We start from the raw sequence: 19,357 nt of genomic DNA on the forward strand, positions 1-19,357 counted from the left end.
CGAATTTACTTCCAGTAACTTTACTCCTGTCCAGCTGGCGGCGCTGTTTCCCGGACTGATGAGAAGAAGAATGACGTCACTTCCGTAAACACAAGGCACCTGCAATGTGTGGCTGCTGTTTCTTGTTAATGTCATTTTTTACGTTATTTATGCATCCTGAATGTGTACGGTGAGCAGCGATGACTAGTGACATGTACTCTGTGTTTAATGTTAAAGTCGTAAATTATTTAACGTGACAGAATTTAGTTTTTTACCGTCTTCTGTGTAACGTTAGCTCGTGAGGTGATATGAGCTAACGGAAGGCTTAGTTTTGGTTTTAGTTTAAGTGCGCTATCTACTTATTTACTTGCTCGTGGACATTTTAACCATTAATTTGTGGAAGCGAAAAGAATTATACAAATAAAATAACAAGTAACTACACACATTAGGTATTTATATGTGTGTTTGTGGTTGTCCAATGTGTTACCCGTGTTTTTATCTGTCTCCATGCAGATGTCTCATACTGGATCCTCCTGGACAACCTCTCATGACATTAAAACTTCTTTAGTGGGTGTGAGGGGAAATACTAAAAATAATAAAGATGATTCTGCTGGCAAAAAGGCTAAATGTGTGAGCAATCTCTCCAGCAGTCCGCACAAAAGTGTGAGGGAGCGTGTGCTAAAGCAGGTAGGGACCACCAGCACCACCTTCATTGGTCCAGCATTTCCTCCTCCTAAATCAAAAAAAGTCAAAACTAAGTTTGAAGACACACTCAGTGAGTTTTACAAAGAGCTTGAGAAGATTGATACACCTGATGGTGCGAATAATATTCCAGAGAGACAAAATGCAAGTTTTGTTCGACCATCCATACCTCCGAAAACATCTACCAGCTCTCAGCATGTCAGCGAGGAGAATATTGTTTACAAAAGAAAACATGCAGGACCAGAGGGCTACCAGAAAGGTGGTGAGCAGAAACAGTCATCCTGGTCACACTGGCATCAAAATGAGCCGTACTATCCCAGAAGACCGAGTCCAGCTGCTCCTACTCAAAATCAATGGCATTATCCTCAAACACTGAACAGACCACCTAACCCAAGTTTTCACAGACCACCATTCCATCGCCCACCACCTCCATCTGCATTCCCAAATCCACAAAATCCGCCATCACACGTGGATCAAAACTGGAGCAGTTCGGGAGCAACAAACCAGCATCCAGAGGAGTCACATTTTCCAACTTTTTCTAGCTTCCCACCTCCGAATGTATGCAGTCAGCCCTCTCAGGGCTTTCATGGAGATTCTCCATACCACCTTGACAGGGACGAACGGGGTCGTAGTCATGAAGTACACTCAGATGATGTAAATGTTGGATGGTCCAGAGATAGAAAAGAAGAAGTGTGTCAGTTTGGGGAAGATTATGAAAGATGCCAGAGATATGATTCAGAAATTGAACCGTGGGAGAGTCACAGCCGTCCCCCTGCTAACACAAATGCTTACCGTCCTTCCTTGGTGCTGTTCTTGATGAGGGGATTACCAGGATCTGGAAAATCAACAATGGCCAGGTACTTCTTTGTGTAATCTTGATTCTCATTAATGAGTGCGATGTCAGTAGACCTACAACAATTAGTTGACTATGTAATTAGTCTGATGACAGATAATTAATCACCAACTACTTTACAATCGATTTATCCTTAAAGTATTGTTTCATGCAATAATGGCAGAAGCTGTTTTCATCCTGTCAAATATGGAGATTTCGTTCTTTTCTCTCTTTTGTATCATTAAAATGAATATCTTTGGGGTTTTGAACTGAAAAAAACAAGACATTTAAAGACATCACCTTGGACTAGCTGTGATGGACATTTTTCAGTATTTTTAGACATTTTATAGACAAAAATGATGACTCAAGAAAATAATCGGCTGATTAATCAATATTGAAAATTGTTAGTTGCCCTAATTGTCAGCTTAAAGAAGTCTTAAACTTAATTTCCAAGCCTGAACGTATTACTTTCATTGTACATGTGTGTCCCATCTTTCTCACAGGGAGCTGCTCTCCTCTGGTCCCAGTGGGCTCATACTGAGCACAGATGACTACTTTGCTCACAGAGAGGGGTACCACTATGACGCAGGCCTTCTTGGAGCCGCACATGAATGGAACCACAACAGAGGTATTGAATGTTTTGTAAATGTTTTTATCACATCATCACAAAGGCATTTCTGTCAAACTAGTCTCAGTGGTCTTTGGTTTAGGAAAATGTCCTCCCCACCCTCACAAACTAACATTATGCGACCTTTTAGCGAATGAAGTAGATGCATTATGAAAGCAACAAGTTCTCTTAGATGCACGACAGTTAAGGAAATGTTTTTTTTAGATTCTTCTTTTCTTGCCAAAACTTATTTAAATCGGGGTTTTATTTGTGTGTGTTTAATTCTCTTTCAGCTAAAGATGCTATGCATGATGGCCGGTCTCCCATTATTATTGATAATACAAACGCTCAAGCTTGGGAAATGAAGCCATATGTCAAAATGGTGAGTGTGGGATTTTATATATAAATGAGTGTGTAGTTATGATCACCATCATGGATCCTAATGACTTTTTTAACAGGCCTTGGAGAGCGGATACAAAGTGGACTTTTGTGAACCTGACACTGACTGGAAGTTTGATCCTTATGAGCTGGAGAAGTACGATTTCTTAATTATCTTTTTATATTTACATGCCAGTGCAGACTTTAAAAAACGTACAGAAACTTACATTTCCACATCGCTTTGTTCTCCCTCCAGGAGGAACACGCACGGTGTTCCACAGGAGAAGATCGCACAGATGATGGATCGTTTTTCATTTCCCATATCTGTAGACATTGTCATGAGGTCACAAGAGCCGCCTCACGTGAACGACAGACGCCGACCAGAGCAGCCCCAGATGATGAGGAACCGAGATTTCAATTAGTTTTTCACAGGAGCTTAACGTGCCAAATAGTTTGACAAAAATGTGATGGCATAAATATTGTTAGCTACTGTTTCTACGTGATTTTTTTTAATCCATATTTTTGTATATTTTTAATGAATGTAAAGAAAGAAGAAATATATTTTTTCTGAAGAAAGTTTTCATAATTAAATCTTTTACACGTACCATCTTTGTTAGGAAAGGAAATCTGCATTATTTTTGCATTTTGTATTGAATGACTTTATTCGTTTGCAGTACAATATGCAACAACATGGAAAACCAAAAGGCTGTCCTCTTTTTTTCCTCTTATCATAATTGTTGACCAGTTGGTTGTTAAAATAGTTTTGGTGACTTCTGATTCCCTGAAATCAGCAGAACAACTTCTCCACAAGAGGAAAATAATGTGGAAAGTAATTTCCTCTTTGATGACAAAAAATAAACAAATGTTCTTTTCTGGTAAACCACAAGTCTCATAGTTCAATTTAACTCTTTGGTTAAAGGTTCCTCACTCAAAACCTAAAACATTACAACAATGCACTAACACTATCAACAGAGTGTGAAGAGGTAACAGGGTTGAAGTCATGTCAAAGACGTCCATGTGTTGTGTTGCAGAGATATCTACTGAAGTCAGGGTCTAACTGACAGATCTGGCCCGTCCACTACAGCGGCAGTCTGCCCTCAGTACAGAGGGAGGAAAAGTACAGCTGCCTGACTCGGCAGATTCAGAGCTTATCCACATTACATCCATGATCCCTGCACGTTTTGATTAAATCCAAAAGGACAGAAACGAGAAAGCGACTTGCAGCGAAAATCCAGTCATCGTTCTTTGCAAAAATGTATTTGAAAGTTAATCTGTCGCTTATACGAGGCTTCAACAGTCTGCGTTTTGACCAATCAAGTTAATATCTTCCAAAGTTGCCATGTTTTAGTGTCAAATTCCCTTCTGGAAATTGAAAGTGAAGTAATGGTTAATATATGGCAAAATATTCTTGTCTTGGTAAACACACTGAACCTGTGAGCCAGACAGAGTAACCACACTACACCTGCATTAAATGACTGCAGGGGAAACAATCTACAGAGATCTCATCACAGTAAAAGCCTTGATATACAGCAGAATAACAGAGAGTGTGGAGAGGTCTGACAGCAGTCATTATTGTGTCGCCGGTTATCACAGTTTCCCTTTGTATTCCCTCTGGTGTTAACGCAGCACACAGAGATGCTGGTTTGTTTTTCCAATCCGTGCAGTCATGTGGACAGCCAAGAATCTGATTCTGATTTTACTCAAACGCATGTCTCCATTTGAGCATGAACATATGATCCAGTTGGTTTAAAATTCTACACAATAGAGGTTTAATGGCTGAAGTCTTTGTGTTTATATGTTATTGTTCTTAAAAAAAATCACACCAGTGTTTTATTGCTCCCTGTGGATTTTGGGCCAAGTTCATATGTTTCTGTGGCATATCTGGTGTGATGTCAGATGTGACAGATCTGGGTTACCTTTATCTCTGCTTCACTAAATGCAGACTCCACTATTCCATGTTTAAAAATAGCACAAGGAAAAATGTTCTCTCGTGATTTTTTTACTCTTCCCTCTGCCACACTTTTGCGGTGTTTTAGACTAATGCTCCTCCAACCAGTCAAAGTGATATTTACTGCCCTTACGTTGTTTTGTATTGGTATTTCCAATTATTTCCTCTATTTGAACAGACACACACATCACACATGTATGCAGCCGTGCATTGTTCAGTTAGACTTTGTCCAATTTGGTTTTGAAAGTGTTTCACTGACCCAGAAGCTGTGCTGTGCTGAGGAGCTTGCAGTGGGTTTACGGAGGATTATGATAACAATGAAAGTAAAGTTAATGTTTGTAACATTCCATAAACGTAAACATGCCTCGTGATGGTTCAAGGTTGACTGACTCAGACTGCAGTATGCATTGTGCTTTTGCCTACAGCTTCCTCTCTTTTCTCCAGAGGTTTATTAACAAGGCACTGACTTTGATCTACATAATCCAGTGCAAGCCAATTTATAGTTGTTAGGGAAACATTGTGAATCACAGTCTTTTCTGCAGCATATACTAGGTGTAGGATGAGCCAAGCTACTGCAGAGTTGATCTGTGGTTTATTTCACAGCCTGAACAATGTCAATGTTGGGGAGAAACAAACAGACATGCATGAGTTGAGATTATAGTAGCCTAATCTCCAACGGTTACAAAACTGCTGAATTAGAAGATATTTGACACAAAGAAAGTTGTATTTCTATTTTTGTATTAACAACCTACATTTATACCTCAACAATAATAACCTGTTTTACTCACTGGGACTAACAGGTCATGGGATACATGTTATAAGACCATTTTTTGTAATTGGTTAAAATCATTACAAAATATCCATGTGACTTGTTTGTGTGAAGGGTTTTGATGCACCTAATTGAGAGTAATCATGGTGAATTATAAAGAGAGAAACACAAGGAAGATAAAAGAAAACAGACAAGAAAGAAGCAGGGCATTTCAAAATTGAAGAGTAATCTAGTTAATAAAAGCTGATCAGATCTTAGTAAGTAAAATGTAGAAGTGGTCCCTGACTTTAAGTAGATATAAAGGCTAAGCTGTTTAGCTGGGCCTCCCTGAGATCACGATGACCTTGTGTAAGAGAATCGATGCAGAGGCAATTTGAAAGGAGCTTTCAAACGGATTTACTTTCTCTCGTGGAAGGCAATGCTTCAGACAGCTTCCATCTTTCTTAACACCATCATATTCTCACCAAGAAGCAAGATGTTAGCTGCCTACTATGTCTTTCAAGAAAAAAGCTTTGACCTTTGAAATCCTGAAGCTGTTAAACACCCCAGACCTTAATAAAGCCGGAGTCTGTACATGAGCAGGAGCATTAAACACTCTGACAGGTGATATGAACGTTTTCACAGAAAGACAGGATTATTCTGTTTTAAACCAGTAATAATTCACCATTAAAAGGTTAAGATAAAAAGATATGAAATATCACTATTAAAAGGCTAAAGTAAAGAGATATAAAATATCACCATTAAAAGGCTAAAGTAAAGAGATATAAAATATCACCATTAAAAGGCTAAAGTAAAGAGATATAAAATATCCAATCAGTGCATTGTTGAATGATTTTCCTAATATTAGAAACAATAAGATGTTCTTCCTATCATTGTATTGTACATTGATTTTTAACTCCAGGTCCTCCAAACCACCTTTATCTGATGAGGATTTCAACTTCGAATAAAATGTTTTAAATGTTTTCTTTAAGTAAAAAAACTACCAGTAAGGTTATACCAACTGCAAACTGTAATTTGTGCAACAATGACACAATATCTCATTGTTTTGAAACAGGAAAAGTCAGAATTTTAATCTGTGCAGGAGCTAACGTGCCCATGCTTCCTGCATTGGTGATGCAAAAATCACTGTGTCACTGAACACTGAACAGAAATCTGTACACAAAAATGCACATCTGATCTGAAGTGCATTACATATGATAGATTTAGGATCTTTTGTACCTCCTTGGCTTTTTGTGTGACTACAGTCAATAAATACACAAGTGTGTTTTGCTTAGATTGGATATACACACATAAACATGCAATGAATAGACTTCACCTAATATTCTGTAGATATCAATGGCTTAAATCAATAATATAACTCTGCTTTTGGCTATTAACTGCCTATGACTTGCTTTTTCATTGTGCTTCCGTTTGCTCAGACTGAGAGACTTGATGTTCAGAATTTTAACCTGTGAGATTAGTCATGCCTCTGAGGAACATTTGCACCTGTATTAAAACAACAATCTTCCTGCTGGGGGCTGGTAAGAGTCATTGAAACACAAACATGATTTGGAGGGGACACGTGCGTTTTCTTTTTAACATGTCACCCTGTTCTTTGGCTCGCAGTGTTTGTCCTAGTTGTCAAGGTGTGTAATTGTAATAAGAGGCAGCCAGCATCAAAAAAAGAGCATGTGTGCTCTGAATGATGATTATATGAGGGGGCAGAGGACAACACAAACTGGCTAATGTGTGCTAATCACCTCCTCACTAATGCTGAATGGTGTGCAACTCAAAGCTATCCTTGGTTTATTATTTCTGCAGTTATTATAACCTTGTTTTAAGTATGTAATTGCGAGATCAGGATGAAGAGGAAACACTGATGGACTCTGTAGCTCATATTGTTTATGCTTTGTGCTAAAGAGAGGAAGTGGACTCTGCATGGCTTCAAACAATGCATTATTTAGATTTTCGAAAAGACATGGTTCATACTTCTCATGCTGTAGGTCTAATTGTCACCATGTATGCTATACTGTCAATTTACATCTCATAGATTGTTGTCTAGCTCCAAAAATGATAAGATGAGGTTACTCTCAGCTGTTTCCTCCTGGTGCAGCCCTTGGTTGCAAACAAGGATTTAATAGAGGTTACACTCAAGTCAAATCAATACTCCCATGAGAACAAAATGAACAAAATACATTCGTGAATAATAATTCAGAGGGGCAGGAGGTGTTGTCTTTCGGCTGTACAGTACACGTTGTTTAGTGTGGTTGTCACGTGACTCTGACAGCCAATGACAACCGTGTTCTGTAACCGCACAGCTTGTCATCATTTTACACACCACTGACCAATCAGCTGAGTTAAGCCAACCACAATAACACAGGACACTAAGGCATATATTCTTCAAAATAAAAGCGTGCAATTGTGTTATTTTGAAGAGAAAAAGACAAGTAGTAAGCAGCTGTATAAAGTACATTAATAAGTTATAAAATCAGTTTTTGGAGGCATCCTTTTGTCATATAGCAGCTGCATTTTCTGTCCTTTATCCTCCCTCATCTATCTCTGCATTTCTTAGATTTGGCTCATATCCAAGGAGATTTATCCTATTGTGCAGACTAAATAAAAAATAACAGTACGGTATACAAATAAATCACTGTGGAGTAAAAAAACGTGACAGTACAAAAGTGAATACAATTGCCTATCTATCATGAAACTGTGTCTCACTGAAATAGTCAGGTAAATTTCATCTTGGTAGTTTTTGGAACACAAAATCATCATCTGCATCCATTTAGCCAAAAAGAGGAAGAATACAGATTAAAATCAATCAATCAATATGTCAGAACAGAACAAGAAAATGTGCATTAAGTAAGTAGTAGGTTGTGAATTACTGTGCCAATATAGTTATTTACACTGTTTTCTATTTAACAGAGAAGACACCTCATCCAGGAAAGCACAGGGCTTTGCTTGTGATTTATAGATCTAGTTTAAATGATAGGAAGAGCAATTGCACACTCCAGTCTGTGAACTATTCATTGGATTTGCATTAAACTATATTAAATCACTATAATCCCTATCATTAGGAAGGGTTAAACATTCTTCTTATCATTATACTGAATTGTCCTAATCATCTAATATTTGCTTTTTTACCTTTATCTCATATTGTTGTATTCATTTTAATTGTAGGCTATTGCCTTATTTTGTGTGATGTTCATGTTACTGATTTGTTTTCGTTTGTTTCACCGTCCATGACATAATGCTTGGAGTGAAAAACATACATTTTAAAAGATACCATGTAAATATTGTTTTACTTACACACAGAAGTTAACTTGGAGGGGGAATCTTGCCTCAAAAATGTTTGGTAACACCCAATACTTTGGCTGCTTGGCAGGCTACGGTTTTTACTCTTTTACCAATGAGGCTTTCATTTTGAAACATTTCACCGGAAGTCCTGCTGTTGTTCCTTTCTACCTTGACAGGTGTGGACCTCAACATGCCATGGATTTGATACCGTCCGGCAGACAGACCGCTGATGGCGGTCACACACGGCAGGTACTTCACTCCGTTAACGTTATCTGTCCTCGCGATGTCGTTAATAATGTACTCGGTGCAGCTGTGTCGAGCGCGTGCCTCTGATCCTTATGGCAGAACGATCATATAGATACGAGAGGGAAGTTTACCTCCAGCAACCTGAGGATAGAGGCGGTCCAGGCGGATCATTGCACGGCGGTTTGTAGGCTACGGTAAGAGGCTTTGCATTTTCTGAGGACGATTATAAGGATGCAGGAGAGGATGTGCAAATATTGACATTAATGTAGCAGTTATTGCAGTATTAGCATTATATTTGGGTTTGTTGAATGTCTGAAATCCGACCTTGGATAAATGTGCATGCACATTTGAAATGAAAATAAGAAACTTTGGTGGGACATAAAGTACAAGCCCATATGCAGGACAAGGCTGATACCCTAAATCAATTCTTACATTCGAATATGTGTGGTTGTACATTGTAATACGTTTCAAAGCACACAGAATGGATAAAAAACTATATTCTGATTTAACCGAGTTTCATTTTGCCTGTCCAATATGTGTGCTCTATATCTAAATCCTGTGAAAACAGTAACTAATTATTGTCTGCATATTTAAAAAAACATAATAAAGTATGGTTCTGTACATTGCAGAGTGATAACAATATATGCTTGCAGCAGTGAGGGGGGACTAAGTTCAGAAGACTACCTCTCACCACATGTTGATGTTGAGTCATTAACTGATTTAATGGCTGGCACACACTTTATGGATAAACCTGTTCTCTGTGTTCCTTGTGTTCATGCAGCGGTTAGTAGAATAACTGCAGCCCTGTGTGTTCATAATAATATCATTAATCTCATCAAAACACTGCTGAGGTCTGACCTGAGGGCTCAGTTAACCAGGAACTGTTATCTAAAGGTTAGATATGTGCAGAATTGTACAACTTTAAAAGCAAGCTGCTCCTAATATTGTGAGCTAGGCTGTACATGTTGTGACCAAAAATATCCCCTTAACTTATTTTGATATTTGAAGATTTGCCAGGGAAGCTGGAAGTGATGGCTGATTACCTTGGACAAATCTGTGTGCCATACGTTGCCTCTGTCCTCTGATTTAATTTTAGTTCCCATTGTCAGTCAGAAGCAGTGCTGTGAGCCTCCCCAGCTGCCAGTTACATAATGTCAGCCGAGGTTTGTCACAGTTTACTGAACAGCCAGGGAAACTCAGGCGAAATTGAGCACCTAGGAGGCCATATTACGTTACATAAGGGATGTTTTCCTTCCACTTAGTTGGGATGAAACAGATGATGGTGGTCCAGAAATAGATCTGAGTGAAGGAAGAGGGGATGCTGCACACACACTATGTTTACCGACGGAGGAGTACACAGACGAGCCTGGCTATGCACAGTGAGGGTACGGCTCTGACTATCAGTTTATGGAGGGAAATATTTGCATTTTGTGTAGCAAAGGCTGCCCTTTGTTACCGGTATCCTGTCGTTAATGTTCCCAGTAATGTTCATTGTGTACAGCGGTTCACACAAGGGGGCACCAGGTTATATTACATGCAAGGACATATCCTTCTGATCGCTTTCCTTCTGGCTAACCTCATCAGCAAAGTGCACTGGCGACGCATGGCTCATTAGGTTGCATCTGTTTTAGATTGGTTATTGGGAATTATTTTACAGGCCGTCTTAAAGCAGAGGTAGATGGATGTCAACTGCAGGACAGACTAACATGTTTATTTCTAGATGTGGTGCTATATTAAGAGAGAACTAAAACAACCGTGAGCAGAGTTTCACAGTGTGGATGAAGCTGGAAGTGGATTGTAATTTAAATAGTATGCAATGCAACTGTAGATAAACATAAATGGTAAACTTTCCTCGAGTATCTGCTGGTATATTCACACATGACAACTTCCATCCATGTGATCTGAAATGACAGATGATCTCCTGTATATCACATAGAACAGAAAGTCCTTGTCCCAGATTGTGCACGGATCTTGCACTCTGTGGTTTATTGATGATTTGTTTCTTAATATCAGTGTTTATATGAATCAGATGTTGAATGCAGACAAAGACGGATGGCTTACTTTACTGCACAACTTATTCAATTGTTAGAAAACAATCTTTTTAGCTATTACCACATATAAAATGATATTTTCCTCATTAGTTGCAGAACTTCTTCAGGAGTTGGCTTCTTTGTAGCCTAGTCTACAAAATATTATAAACGCAAAATATTCCTAGCAGACCACAGTTTTACAATAAACTTAATCATTCCACATTTGTGAAGAGGAATATAATCCCTGTTATAATAAAAAAAAAAGACTAAGGTCTGAAGATTGTTGTTAATAAAGAGTAATTTAGCTAGATATCTATCCTGACCTATCTCAACCAACCGATGCCATGTGAGAAGCATGTGATGAAGTGTTTGGGCAAAGGCAGTTTTGAAAATCGTATTGAGATTATTAGTTTGATTAAATTATTAATCTTTGCAAACATGTGCAGTTTGTACACATCTGCTTTAGAAATCTCTTTGTGGTCAACGTGTTATGTAAATTGTGTTATGCTTGGGTTTGCTTTGCATGAAATGAATGAAACCTCACGATAATACGTTATGAAAGATAACAACACAGGATCTCTGCATATTGAGATCTCTTTTGCATAAAACAACAATGTTATCTTTTGGCTGACAACATAGGAAAACTCTTTGTACATATAGTGCTTGAGGGAGCCGCAGGATTACTGCAGGAGCTGTGGGCCGCATCCTAATAAACTGAGATGACTGCAGTGGGAGCTGTGAAAACCAGACGCAACACAAACATCTCAATTATCTTATCCCAAAACTTGCAATCTGTTCTGAAATTCTATAACACATCTCTGAAAGTTAAACAGTAAAATTCTCATTTCTGGGATAATCTACTGTTTTAATAAACGGCTGTCATGGATAGTTTTCTAACCATACTACCTCACTCGCATAATCTTTTCTTAGAAATGATCAGAATGTTTTTTCTCAGTAATCCTTAATTTTGAAAAGAAACTGAAAAGATACACAATTATGTATCAAAGGAGGAGAAACATAGTTTTCATTTGATGTCAACCACAACAACCTTAAATAAAGCTGTGACGTTATTCAGTTATGCAGCGCGGTCAGATGTTTGAAAATAATGTAATCAGACCAAATCCATGCACACTAAATCCTAAATTTCCTGGGAATTGAAAGTCTTCCTCAGAATCAGTGAGGGTCAGAGTAGATAACAGATTCACAGAATGTGATCTGAAGTCTTCCGTTGCTTATTACACTGAATGAATGATTATAATACATAAAAACCCCTTCAGAGTGTCAAACATGGCTGATGAAAGTCTTGTAAAAAGAAACACGAAAACATTATTGATGTTTGTTTTGCACCTTGTTGCCAACAAAATGATTTATGTGTTGACCTTTAGCTTCTGCGCTTATCGTAAAAACAATTTGACGCAGATGCTGTAGAAATGAACCTTCTGAGTGCTCTGTGAGATGGGGGCTGCTTCCTCTCGGTTAGGTTGTTAGTTAATTTATGACTCCCGCTGTGGATTTTTCACAGTTACAGGCAATTGTTGACAAATTAAACCTAACGGCTTTTGTTCATAGTGCAGAACATCAATCTGTCCTTCTGGAGGACTGCAGGGTGGAAGTGTGACTGATCCTGAGCGCAGCGGGTATTTCAAGTACAAAGCGGAGGGTTTGTTGTTAAATTACCACTGCTGCCTGACCGATGGATGTGTGTGTCTTCTGATCAACGTCTCCTTTAGCTGACCTTGTTGAACCTTTTTTAGAAAGCATGAAAAGCATGAAAGCAGCGAAACACCACTGTGCCTTTCCCTTCAGGGGGTCCACGTTGCTATTTTCTATTTTCCCAATGAAATAGAATGAATATTTTAGAGATGTGTTTGTCCCTGCAGGCATGATACTGTGAGGCCGCTGCATGAGGCAGCCTGGACAAACATGATGGAGGAGGCTGCCAGTCAGCTCGAGAGAGACCATGTTCACAGTGTCTACGACAAGATCGCTCCATATTTCAACGACAGCCGTTATAAAGCCTGGCCGAAGGTCCGACAGTTCCTGCTGGACCTGCAGCCGGGGAGCATCGTGGCTGACATTGGTGGGTGTCACCTCCAGCAGTGATGTTATCTTGGCAATCCCTTGATCATAAATACCGTGTTTGTGCCTATTTTTGGAAACACAAGAATTCATTTTTAAACTGGCATCCCCTAGGAGTATTTTTAAATCTAATCAGTGACTTGTGTTGTAGCTGACTGTCTTGTCCTTGGCAGGTTGTGGCAATGGCAAGTATCTCCACATCAACAAGGAGGTGTTCAAGCTGGGATGCGATGTCTGTCGCCCCCTGGTGGACTTTGCGTGGAGCCAAGGACACGAGGTCCAGATGTGCGACGGGCTGCATCTGCCTTACAGAGACAGCTGCTTTGACGCTGTGCTCTCTATTGCAGGTATTATACAAACCAAGGGAGCTCCTCCCAATCAGCAACAACCCCCCCCCCATATGCATGAAGCCCAACTAATGTAGCTGCCATTTGCCTCAAATGTATAGAAGTCATAATAATGATAAACATCCTTTTACCACAAGCTTGCCTTGCCAACACTGTGAAATAATTCATGTATGTCCTCCAAGAAAAGAGTGTCATTAGGAGCAAAGACAGCAGACGCCCACACTATTCATTTGTATTGTGTGCCATACAGTGTACATCATGTGTGTTGATGACTGCAAGTGCTGAATGTGACTAAACATCATAATTGAATAAATGCCTACTCATTATCCTACCTAATTCTGACAAATTGATGTTTTTGTCACAGTCATCCATCATTTGTCCACCAAAGAACGCCGTATTCGAGCAATAAAGGAGATGGCTCGCACCCTGCAAGTGGGCGGACGGATCATGATCTACGTGTGGGCCATGGAGCAGAAACGTCGTAAATTTGAGAAACAGGACATCTTCGTTCCCTGGAACCCCAACCCTCATTCGCCCTCCGACATGGAGAACGCCAAACCCAGGAGGAGGGCCACAGCTCAGAGTGTGAGCGAAGCCATAGACAACGCTGACAAGCACAGGAAGGTAAGAAGCACATCCTCCGTGGCAGACGAGGAAGACCTGACCTGCACCACGCCACAGCAGAGCACACAGAGACTGTGGTTCTTCTCCAGGTCTCTGGATTCTGTGTTCGACTTTGGAAGCTTAGCCATCTCCCGGTCGTCCTCCAGAGACCTTAGCAATTTATCTTCACCCACAGGTGAAAACGAGGGGAACAAGGCGAGGCAGTGGGGGAGAGGACGAGGCCTCATCAAACAGGTCTCGAGCTTCTTTTCCCCACCGTCTGTGATCGGATCGGAGGAGGATGTCTTTGACTCAGTCACAAACCTGCACAAGGGACAAAATGATCCTGGAGGCAACAACAACAACGGCGGCATAGAAAACCAGAGTGTCTCTGTATCATTAGCCCAGGAGTGTGGCTCTCTGGCCCTGCCAGATTTGGTCCCTTTCCAGAAGGAGCACCTAAAGCAGCCTGGCGATGAAAGTGCAGGAGGGCTGCGGGGAAAAGAGCAGCATGAAAGCACAAGGAGTCCTCCGGGGAGCGAGGGGCAGGTGGAGGGCTCCTGCTTGAGGTACTATCACGTCTTTAGGGAGGGAGAACTGGCAGAGCTGATAGAGAATCATGTTGAAGAGCTTCATGTCAAACACACCTACTTTGATCATGCCAACTGGTGTGTGGTGGCAGAGAAAGTTCTTTTATGGAAAATATGATTTTTTAAAACTTATTTTTAATTTTTGCATTAACTCTGCCTCAAGTTTTAGCACTGAGTCAAACATGTGAATATTATTACATTCTTGTGACTACAAAGTGAATATACAAATGTAGCCATTGTTAAAGGTACACCAAACACTAAACTACTCGCCCGCTGCAAGGCTCTGCTTCACTGTTTGGTAAATGTGATTTATTAATATTGTGTTAGTTTCTGGTAGAACCAGCTGTGTGACAGACCTATCCATAGCTAGCATTAAATGTAAGTTTACATGGCATCGCTTTAATGATTTTGCAGCAGCAGTATTGTGGTGATCAACAATGGCTATCACTGTATCCTATTCCACATTTTTTAAGTATTTATTCTGTCACTACATGAAACCAACAAGCAGTATCCAGATATCCAACGTGTGTGCATTCTCTTTTAGTATCAATAATTCATTTTTATTATCAAACCACAGCGAGCTCCAGAGCCGCTAATGATTTTAACTCTTTTTTTTTAAAAGAGCATTTCTTCAAGAGAGATGTTTCTCTGTTTGGACTTTTAATATTGGCCAAAGAGGAATTTGTGAGAATACTGTACACTCTTCCACCTGCTGTTAAATGTTTTCATTTATTGATTACAGTGGATTACAGTAATTCTTTGTGTCTGCCTGTGTTACAATTACACGTTCCTTTACTCTGAATATAAGCTAAACGTGCAGCAAGTATCCATCATGGACTTCTTGGTGAGACTGTGTAAACTGCTCTTGTGTAATCTATCATAAGAAGAGCTCAAAGTTGTGCAGAATATCTTCCAAAACATTTGTGCAGTTTTGTGTTTCACAGAAGGTGTTGCCAGTGTGCGTGTGATTGATGTTTGTAATAGTTGTTTACTGTATTGTGTTGAAGTAACGAGCTGAACTATACCCCTGGTATGTTTCAGCAAATCAACTGCCTCGTATACTGTGAATTAACATTGCACTGTACCACAAATATGTCGCTGCTTGATGTCAGAGAATGACATAAAAATAGGTGAAATTTGAAACATACTAATGTACCTATTTATGCCAAGGACTGTGCATATCTTTATCAGTACAGTATGTGTGGACCAACTGTTTGTTCTCAAGTGACACTGGTACCTTAATGGCTTATGTGACCTGATGTAAATACATGTGAGTTTTATTTTGTTTTTCCTTATTAAATATTTTTGTTCATGTATGTTGTTGTGTTGCATTCACTGTCATGAATAATACCTGTAATTTGGTACTTCAACATCTTCAATCAGTGACAACCACCGAGCATGTAGTACAATAAGATTATTTAATTACAGTTACACAGTCAGGTGCTACTATAGATACAGTATTTTGATAAAGTAGACAGCAACATATTCAGCCAACATATCAAATACTGATTTAGGGAGTCACTCTCATAACCAGCACATTTCCAAATTAAAATATCCTAAGTAGAGCTCAGCTACTCTGACCAGATGGTGGTATCCTTTGTGTCCAAAAGAATATTTTCCTAATTGATAAATATGTAATGCTATTACCTGCACAGCATATATACTGAATACTAGTTGTTATTATTATCAATATTGGCATTAGCTTCTAAAGATCAAGTACCAGTTAGTTGCTCTGAGGGCTTTCTTGATTTGGGGAATGAAGGTTTTACATTCCACACTCCCTCCAAACCTGAAATATGAAGAACATTAATACAATATCCACTCACATTTTGTACACTGTTAAAGTAAAAGATTATGTATTGAGAAGGGTAATCCGGCGTCTGGTTAAGCATCTATGTGTCCTGTACCTGAGTTGCTGCTCTGTGGACCATGGAGTGTCTGAGGGCCAGTTTGTCGATATCTTTCGTGTATCCTCCTCCGATAACGGTAGCGACAGGAACACCTCTGCTCACTACAGTCTTCATCACGTAAAGATCTCTCTGATACAGCCCTGGGAGATACTCACAGCCCTTCAAAAACGTCCAGGAATGATTTGTAGGCAGAAGTACTCGGGTGTCAAATTTATCACTCACCTTGGTCAGTCAGACGAAGCCGCCCGAGTTCATCCTCCCAATGAGGGTCGACGCCTGCGTCGTACAGAACCAGGTCTGGACGAAAAGTCTCCAGCAGCCAGGGGAGGTGGGCCGCCACTGTTGAGATCGTCATACATGTTAGTTCATGGAAACAAGTGGTGCATTCAAATGACTGATAACTAACTACTAACTAAAATAGTTTTGTTGTAAGAGAAAACAGAAAAGAAAATTTAAGCTCATAGAAATTTGAAGACTTGTACTCAAACTGAGACTTCGTGACTTGACAGCAACTATTTGGCTCCAAACTCTGAACACATATTTTATGTATTATGTTCTATGTGATCGTGCCTGTGGAGAGGTACTCCTTGTCTTCCAGCCCATCCTCCACGCTGATATCTAGGTCACTTTGTTGTTTACGGAGGGGGAAGTTTTTCCCACAATGCACTGAGAATGTAAACACACACGGCTCGTCTTTAAAGATGAAAGCAGTGCCATCACCCTGTTGGATGCAAAAGAAGACAGTTTTACTACTGACAAAAAGGAGAGCTAATCAACCAGAACAAAGATACATGTTGTAATTATGACATATCGGTGCCAGAACATTAAAAGTAGCGGAGACTACCTGATGCACATCTAGATCCACAATCAGAATCCTCCTTTTAGGCGAGGAGATGCCCATCAGGTATTTGGCGGCAACTGCTAAGTCATTGAGGAGACAAAACCCTGAACCATAGCTCGGAAAGGCATGATGGGTTCCTCCCGCTGTGCTGCAGGCCAGACCCCTCTGCAGAGCTACTTCGGCAGCTAGGACAGTCCCACCTGCCAACAACAGAGAAGGTGTCATGTGGTGTGATCTTTCCTGGCCATTCAGCTGTTACACCGCCAAGACACGTCAGATGTTCTTCTCACCTGTTTCGTATCGACAGCGTCTCACTAAGCCTTCACTCCAGGGGAAACCTGTCCTCCTCTGTTCTTGCTCATTGATTTTACCATTTATGAAGCTGTCCAAGTATTCTGCAGTGTGCACACAGCCGAGTATATCTTTAGAGGCAATTTCAGGGACCCACACCTACTGTGAAGAAGGAAATTAACAGGGAAATGCGATAAAAGTGCTTTCAGCAGTAACTAATATAATAATTAATATATCAATGTTTGTTCTTATTGATCAATTACTGTAAAAGTAACGAGTAACATCTGTAATTGTCCAAAACCTAAATCAATATCAAATGACACAGTGATAAACCAGGGGTAGTCCCGCTATTATTAAAAATAAATTGTCAATTCATTTTCTCATCATCCATATTGGTTATTTATACATTTCAGCACTAAATAATAATAAACTATGATCAGAATTGTGTTTTTTAGTTGAACATATCAATGCATCGCTCACCTGTTTCTCTGTAATGACTTGATCTTTGATTAAAAAGTGCAGGACCCGCGGAAACTTGCCCATAGGGAACCTGTGGTTGGGTGGGAGGTCGCACACATACTTGCTGTGATGAATTATCGGAAGTGCGCCGGATTCACGTGTTACCTGCAAGGTGAAAAGGCGCACTGCAAGGTCAGATTGAATGCAATGCATTGTGTTTGTAATATACTTTCATGAATATGAATTCTTACTAGTTCACCATGGAAACGTCTGCAGGAGGTGAAAGCTGCAGCGACCAGCCGTCCCACTTTTAGACAAGGTCTTTGAGAAAATATTAGTTTTATGCAGGTCATTTCTCTAACTGACGTTAATCCTGAATAACTATGTAACATAAAACAGGGAATTGTTTTGCAGACGGATGTTATGAAACGAGCCCACAAACGTGGGGCAGGCGTCCTATTTTGTTGGTGGATGTTTCACAGTGTTTATCTTCTACTGCCACCTGCTGTGATGGAGTGGAAACAACACAGAGTGTGACGTTACACGGTTGATTATCACCATCTGCTGATTATAGTGAATACTGCATATGTATAGTACAGTGTTTATTTACATTTTTCACAACTCACTTTTCACATTGACAGGTGCTCTTTTCATTAAATAAACTAAACGCTTATGTTATTGATCTAATGTATGTGCACGTTTCAGTTTGTACTGTCTACTTTGCGCATTCACATTCTCTCCTTCGCTCCGTTTTGTGAGGGCGGGGCTTCGCAGCTGACTAACACACTCGTGCGCACACACCTACAGAGCGGAGGAAAGGAGAGGGGAGAACTAAATAGAAACCGCGCCACCCACGCACGCACTCACGCACCTCTCCATCCACTGCCACTGATAAAGTTTACGTCAGGATCAGGAATCCTGGCTGTGCCTGCTGCCCTGGTCCTGCTGGACACCGGGAAGCCTTTTGACATTTTCCTGGACTCATCCAACTTTCTCTTTTTCAACACAACATCATTTCTGTCAAATGTTGTATTTGTACTATGTTGTTTATCCTGAACACACGACATCTATTGCACGTCTGTCCGTCCTGGGAGAGGGATCCCTCCTCAGTTGCTCTCCCTGAGGTTTCTTCCATTTTTCCCCCCTTTAATTATGGGGTTTCTTTTTGAAGTCTTTCCTTGTGCGATGCGAGGGTCAAAGGACAGAGGGTGTTGCATGATGTACAGTCTGTAAAGCACACTGAAACAAATGTGATATTGGGCTATATACATTTTATTTTAATTTGATTTGATGATATTAAATCAATACTGCAGTAATAATTATTACAACAAGTATAATTATTCCTGGAGTGTGAAAAGCATCATCTGACCTTGAAGAGCTCTGCATTAGAACTGCATAACCAAATCTAAATGTTAGTTTCTTTAGATCGTCAATTTTGATATTCTGTTTTTATTCACAACCCACCGAAGA

General features: G+C 40.0%; 3 protein-coding genes across 4 annotated transcripts; 2 read left to right on the forward strand and 1 right to left on the reverse strand.

Annotated features, from left to right (window-relative positions):
* The first annotated feature begins 28 nt into the window (after positions 1–28).
* n4bp2l2 (NEDD4 binding protein 2-like 2) lies at positions 29–3,378 on the forward strand. Its single transcript, XM_029446227.1, has 6 exons — positions 29–169; positions 493–1,538; positions 2,017–2,141; positions 2,414–2,502; positions 2,579–2,655; positions 2,755–3,378. The coding sequence occupies exons 1-6, from the start codon at positions 161–163 to the stop codon at positions 2,918–2,920; spliced, it is 1,512 nt and encodes a 503-aa protein (XP_029302087.1). The 5' UTR covers positions 29–160; the 3' UTR covers positions 2,921–3,378.
* Positions 3,379–8,685: 5,307 nt separating this feature from the next.
* trmt9b (tRNA methyltransferase 9B) lies at positions 8,686–15,702 on the forward strand. Its single transcript, XM_029446904.1, has 4 exons — positions 8,686–8,931; positions 12,648–12,847; positions 13,020–13,193; positions 13,558–15,702. The coding sequence occupies exons 2-4, from the start codon at positions 12,691–12,693 to the stop codon at positions 14,502–14,504; spliced, it is 1,278 nt and encodes a 425-aa protein (XP_029302764.1). The 5' UTR covers positions 8,686–8,931; positions 12,648–12,690; the 3' UTR covers positions 14,505–15,702.
* Positions 15,703–15,793: 91 nt separating this feature from the next.
* hdac12 (histone deacetylase 12) lies at positions 15,794–18,337 on the reverse strand. 2 transcript variants are annotated; one of them, XM_029446905.1, is made up of 8 exons: positions 18,139–18,337; positions 17,909–18,052; positions 17,428–17,587; positions 17,141–17,337; positions 16,867–17,017; positions 16,519–16,635; positions 16,294–16,436; positions 15,794–16,175 (listed from the first exon to the last, which is right to left on the reverse strand). In XM_029446905.1, the coding sequence occupies exons 1-8, from the start codon at positions 18,277–18,279 to the stop codon at positions 16,152–16,154; spliced, it is 1,077 nt and encodes a 358-aa protein (XP_029302765.1). In that variant the 5' UTR covers positions 18,280–18,337; the 3' UTR covers positions 15,794–16,151. The 2 variants fall into 2 exon arrangements, with proteins under 2 accessions (XP_029302765.1, XP_029302766.1); XM_029446906.1 differs by having other exon boundaries at positions 18,147–18,284.
* Positions 18,338–19,357: the final 1,020 nt, after the last annotated feature.

Source organism: Cottoperca gobio, chromosome 13 (genome assembly GCF_900634415.1).
Source record: "Cottoperca gobio chromosome 13, fCotGob3.1, whole genome shotgun sequence".
NCBI lineage: Eukaryota > Metazoa > Chordata > Actinopteri > Perciformes > Bovichtidae > Cottoperca > Cottoperca gobio.

Bases quoted from the DNA above. Each gene is read 5' to 3' on its own strand.
- hdac12 (XM_029446905.1), bottom strand. From the start codon at position 18,279: ATGTTACATAGTTATTCAGGATTAACGTCAGTTAGAGAAATGACCTGC. The intron at 18,053-18,138 runs GTAAGAATTCAT...TTCACCTTGCAG, and splicing joins GACGTTTCCATGGTGAACTA to GTAACACGTGAATCCGGCGC. The intron at 17,018-17,140 runs GTAGTCTCCGCT...TGCATCCAACAG, and splicing joins TGGATCTAGATGTGCATCAG to GGTGATGGCACTGCTTTCAT.
- n4bp2l2 (XM_029446227.1), top strand. The intron at 1,539-2,016 runs GTACTTCTTTGT...TCTTTCTCACAG, and splicing joins GGAAAATCAACAATGGCCAG to GGAGCTGCTCTCCTCTGGTC. The intron at 2,503-2,578 runs GTGAGTGTGGGA...CTTTTTTAACAG, and splicing joins TGAAGCCATATGTCAAAATG to GCCTTGGAGAGCGGATACAA.
- trmt9b (XM_029446904.1), top strand. From the start codon at position 12,691: ATGATGGAGGAGGCTGCCAGTCAGCTCGAGAGAGACCATGTTCACAGT. The intron at 12,848-13,019 runs GTGGGTGTCACC...TGTCCTTGGCAG, and splicing joins GAGCATCGTGGCTGACATTG to GTTGTGGCAATGGCAAGTAT. The intron at 13,194-13,557 runs GTATTATACAAA...TTTTTGTCACAG, and splicing joins CGCTGTGCTCTCTATTGCAG to TCATCCATCATTTGTCCACC.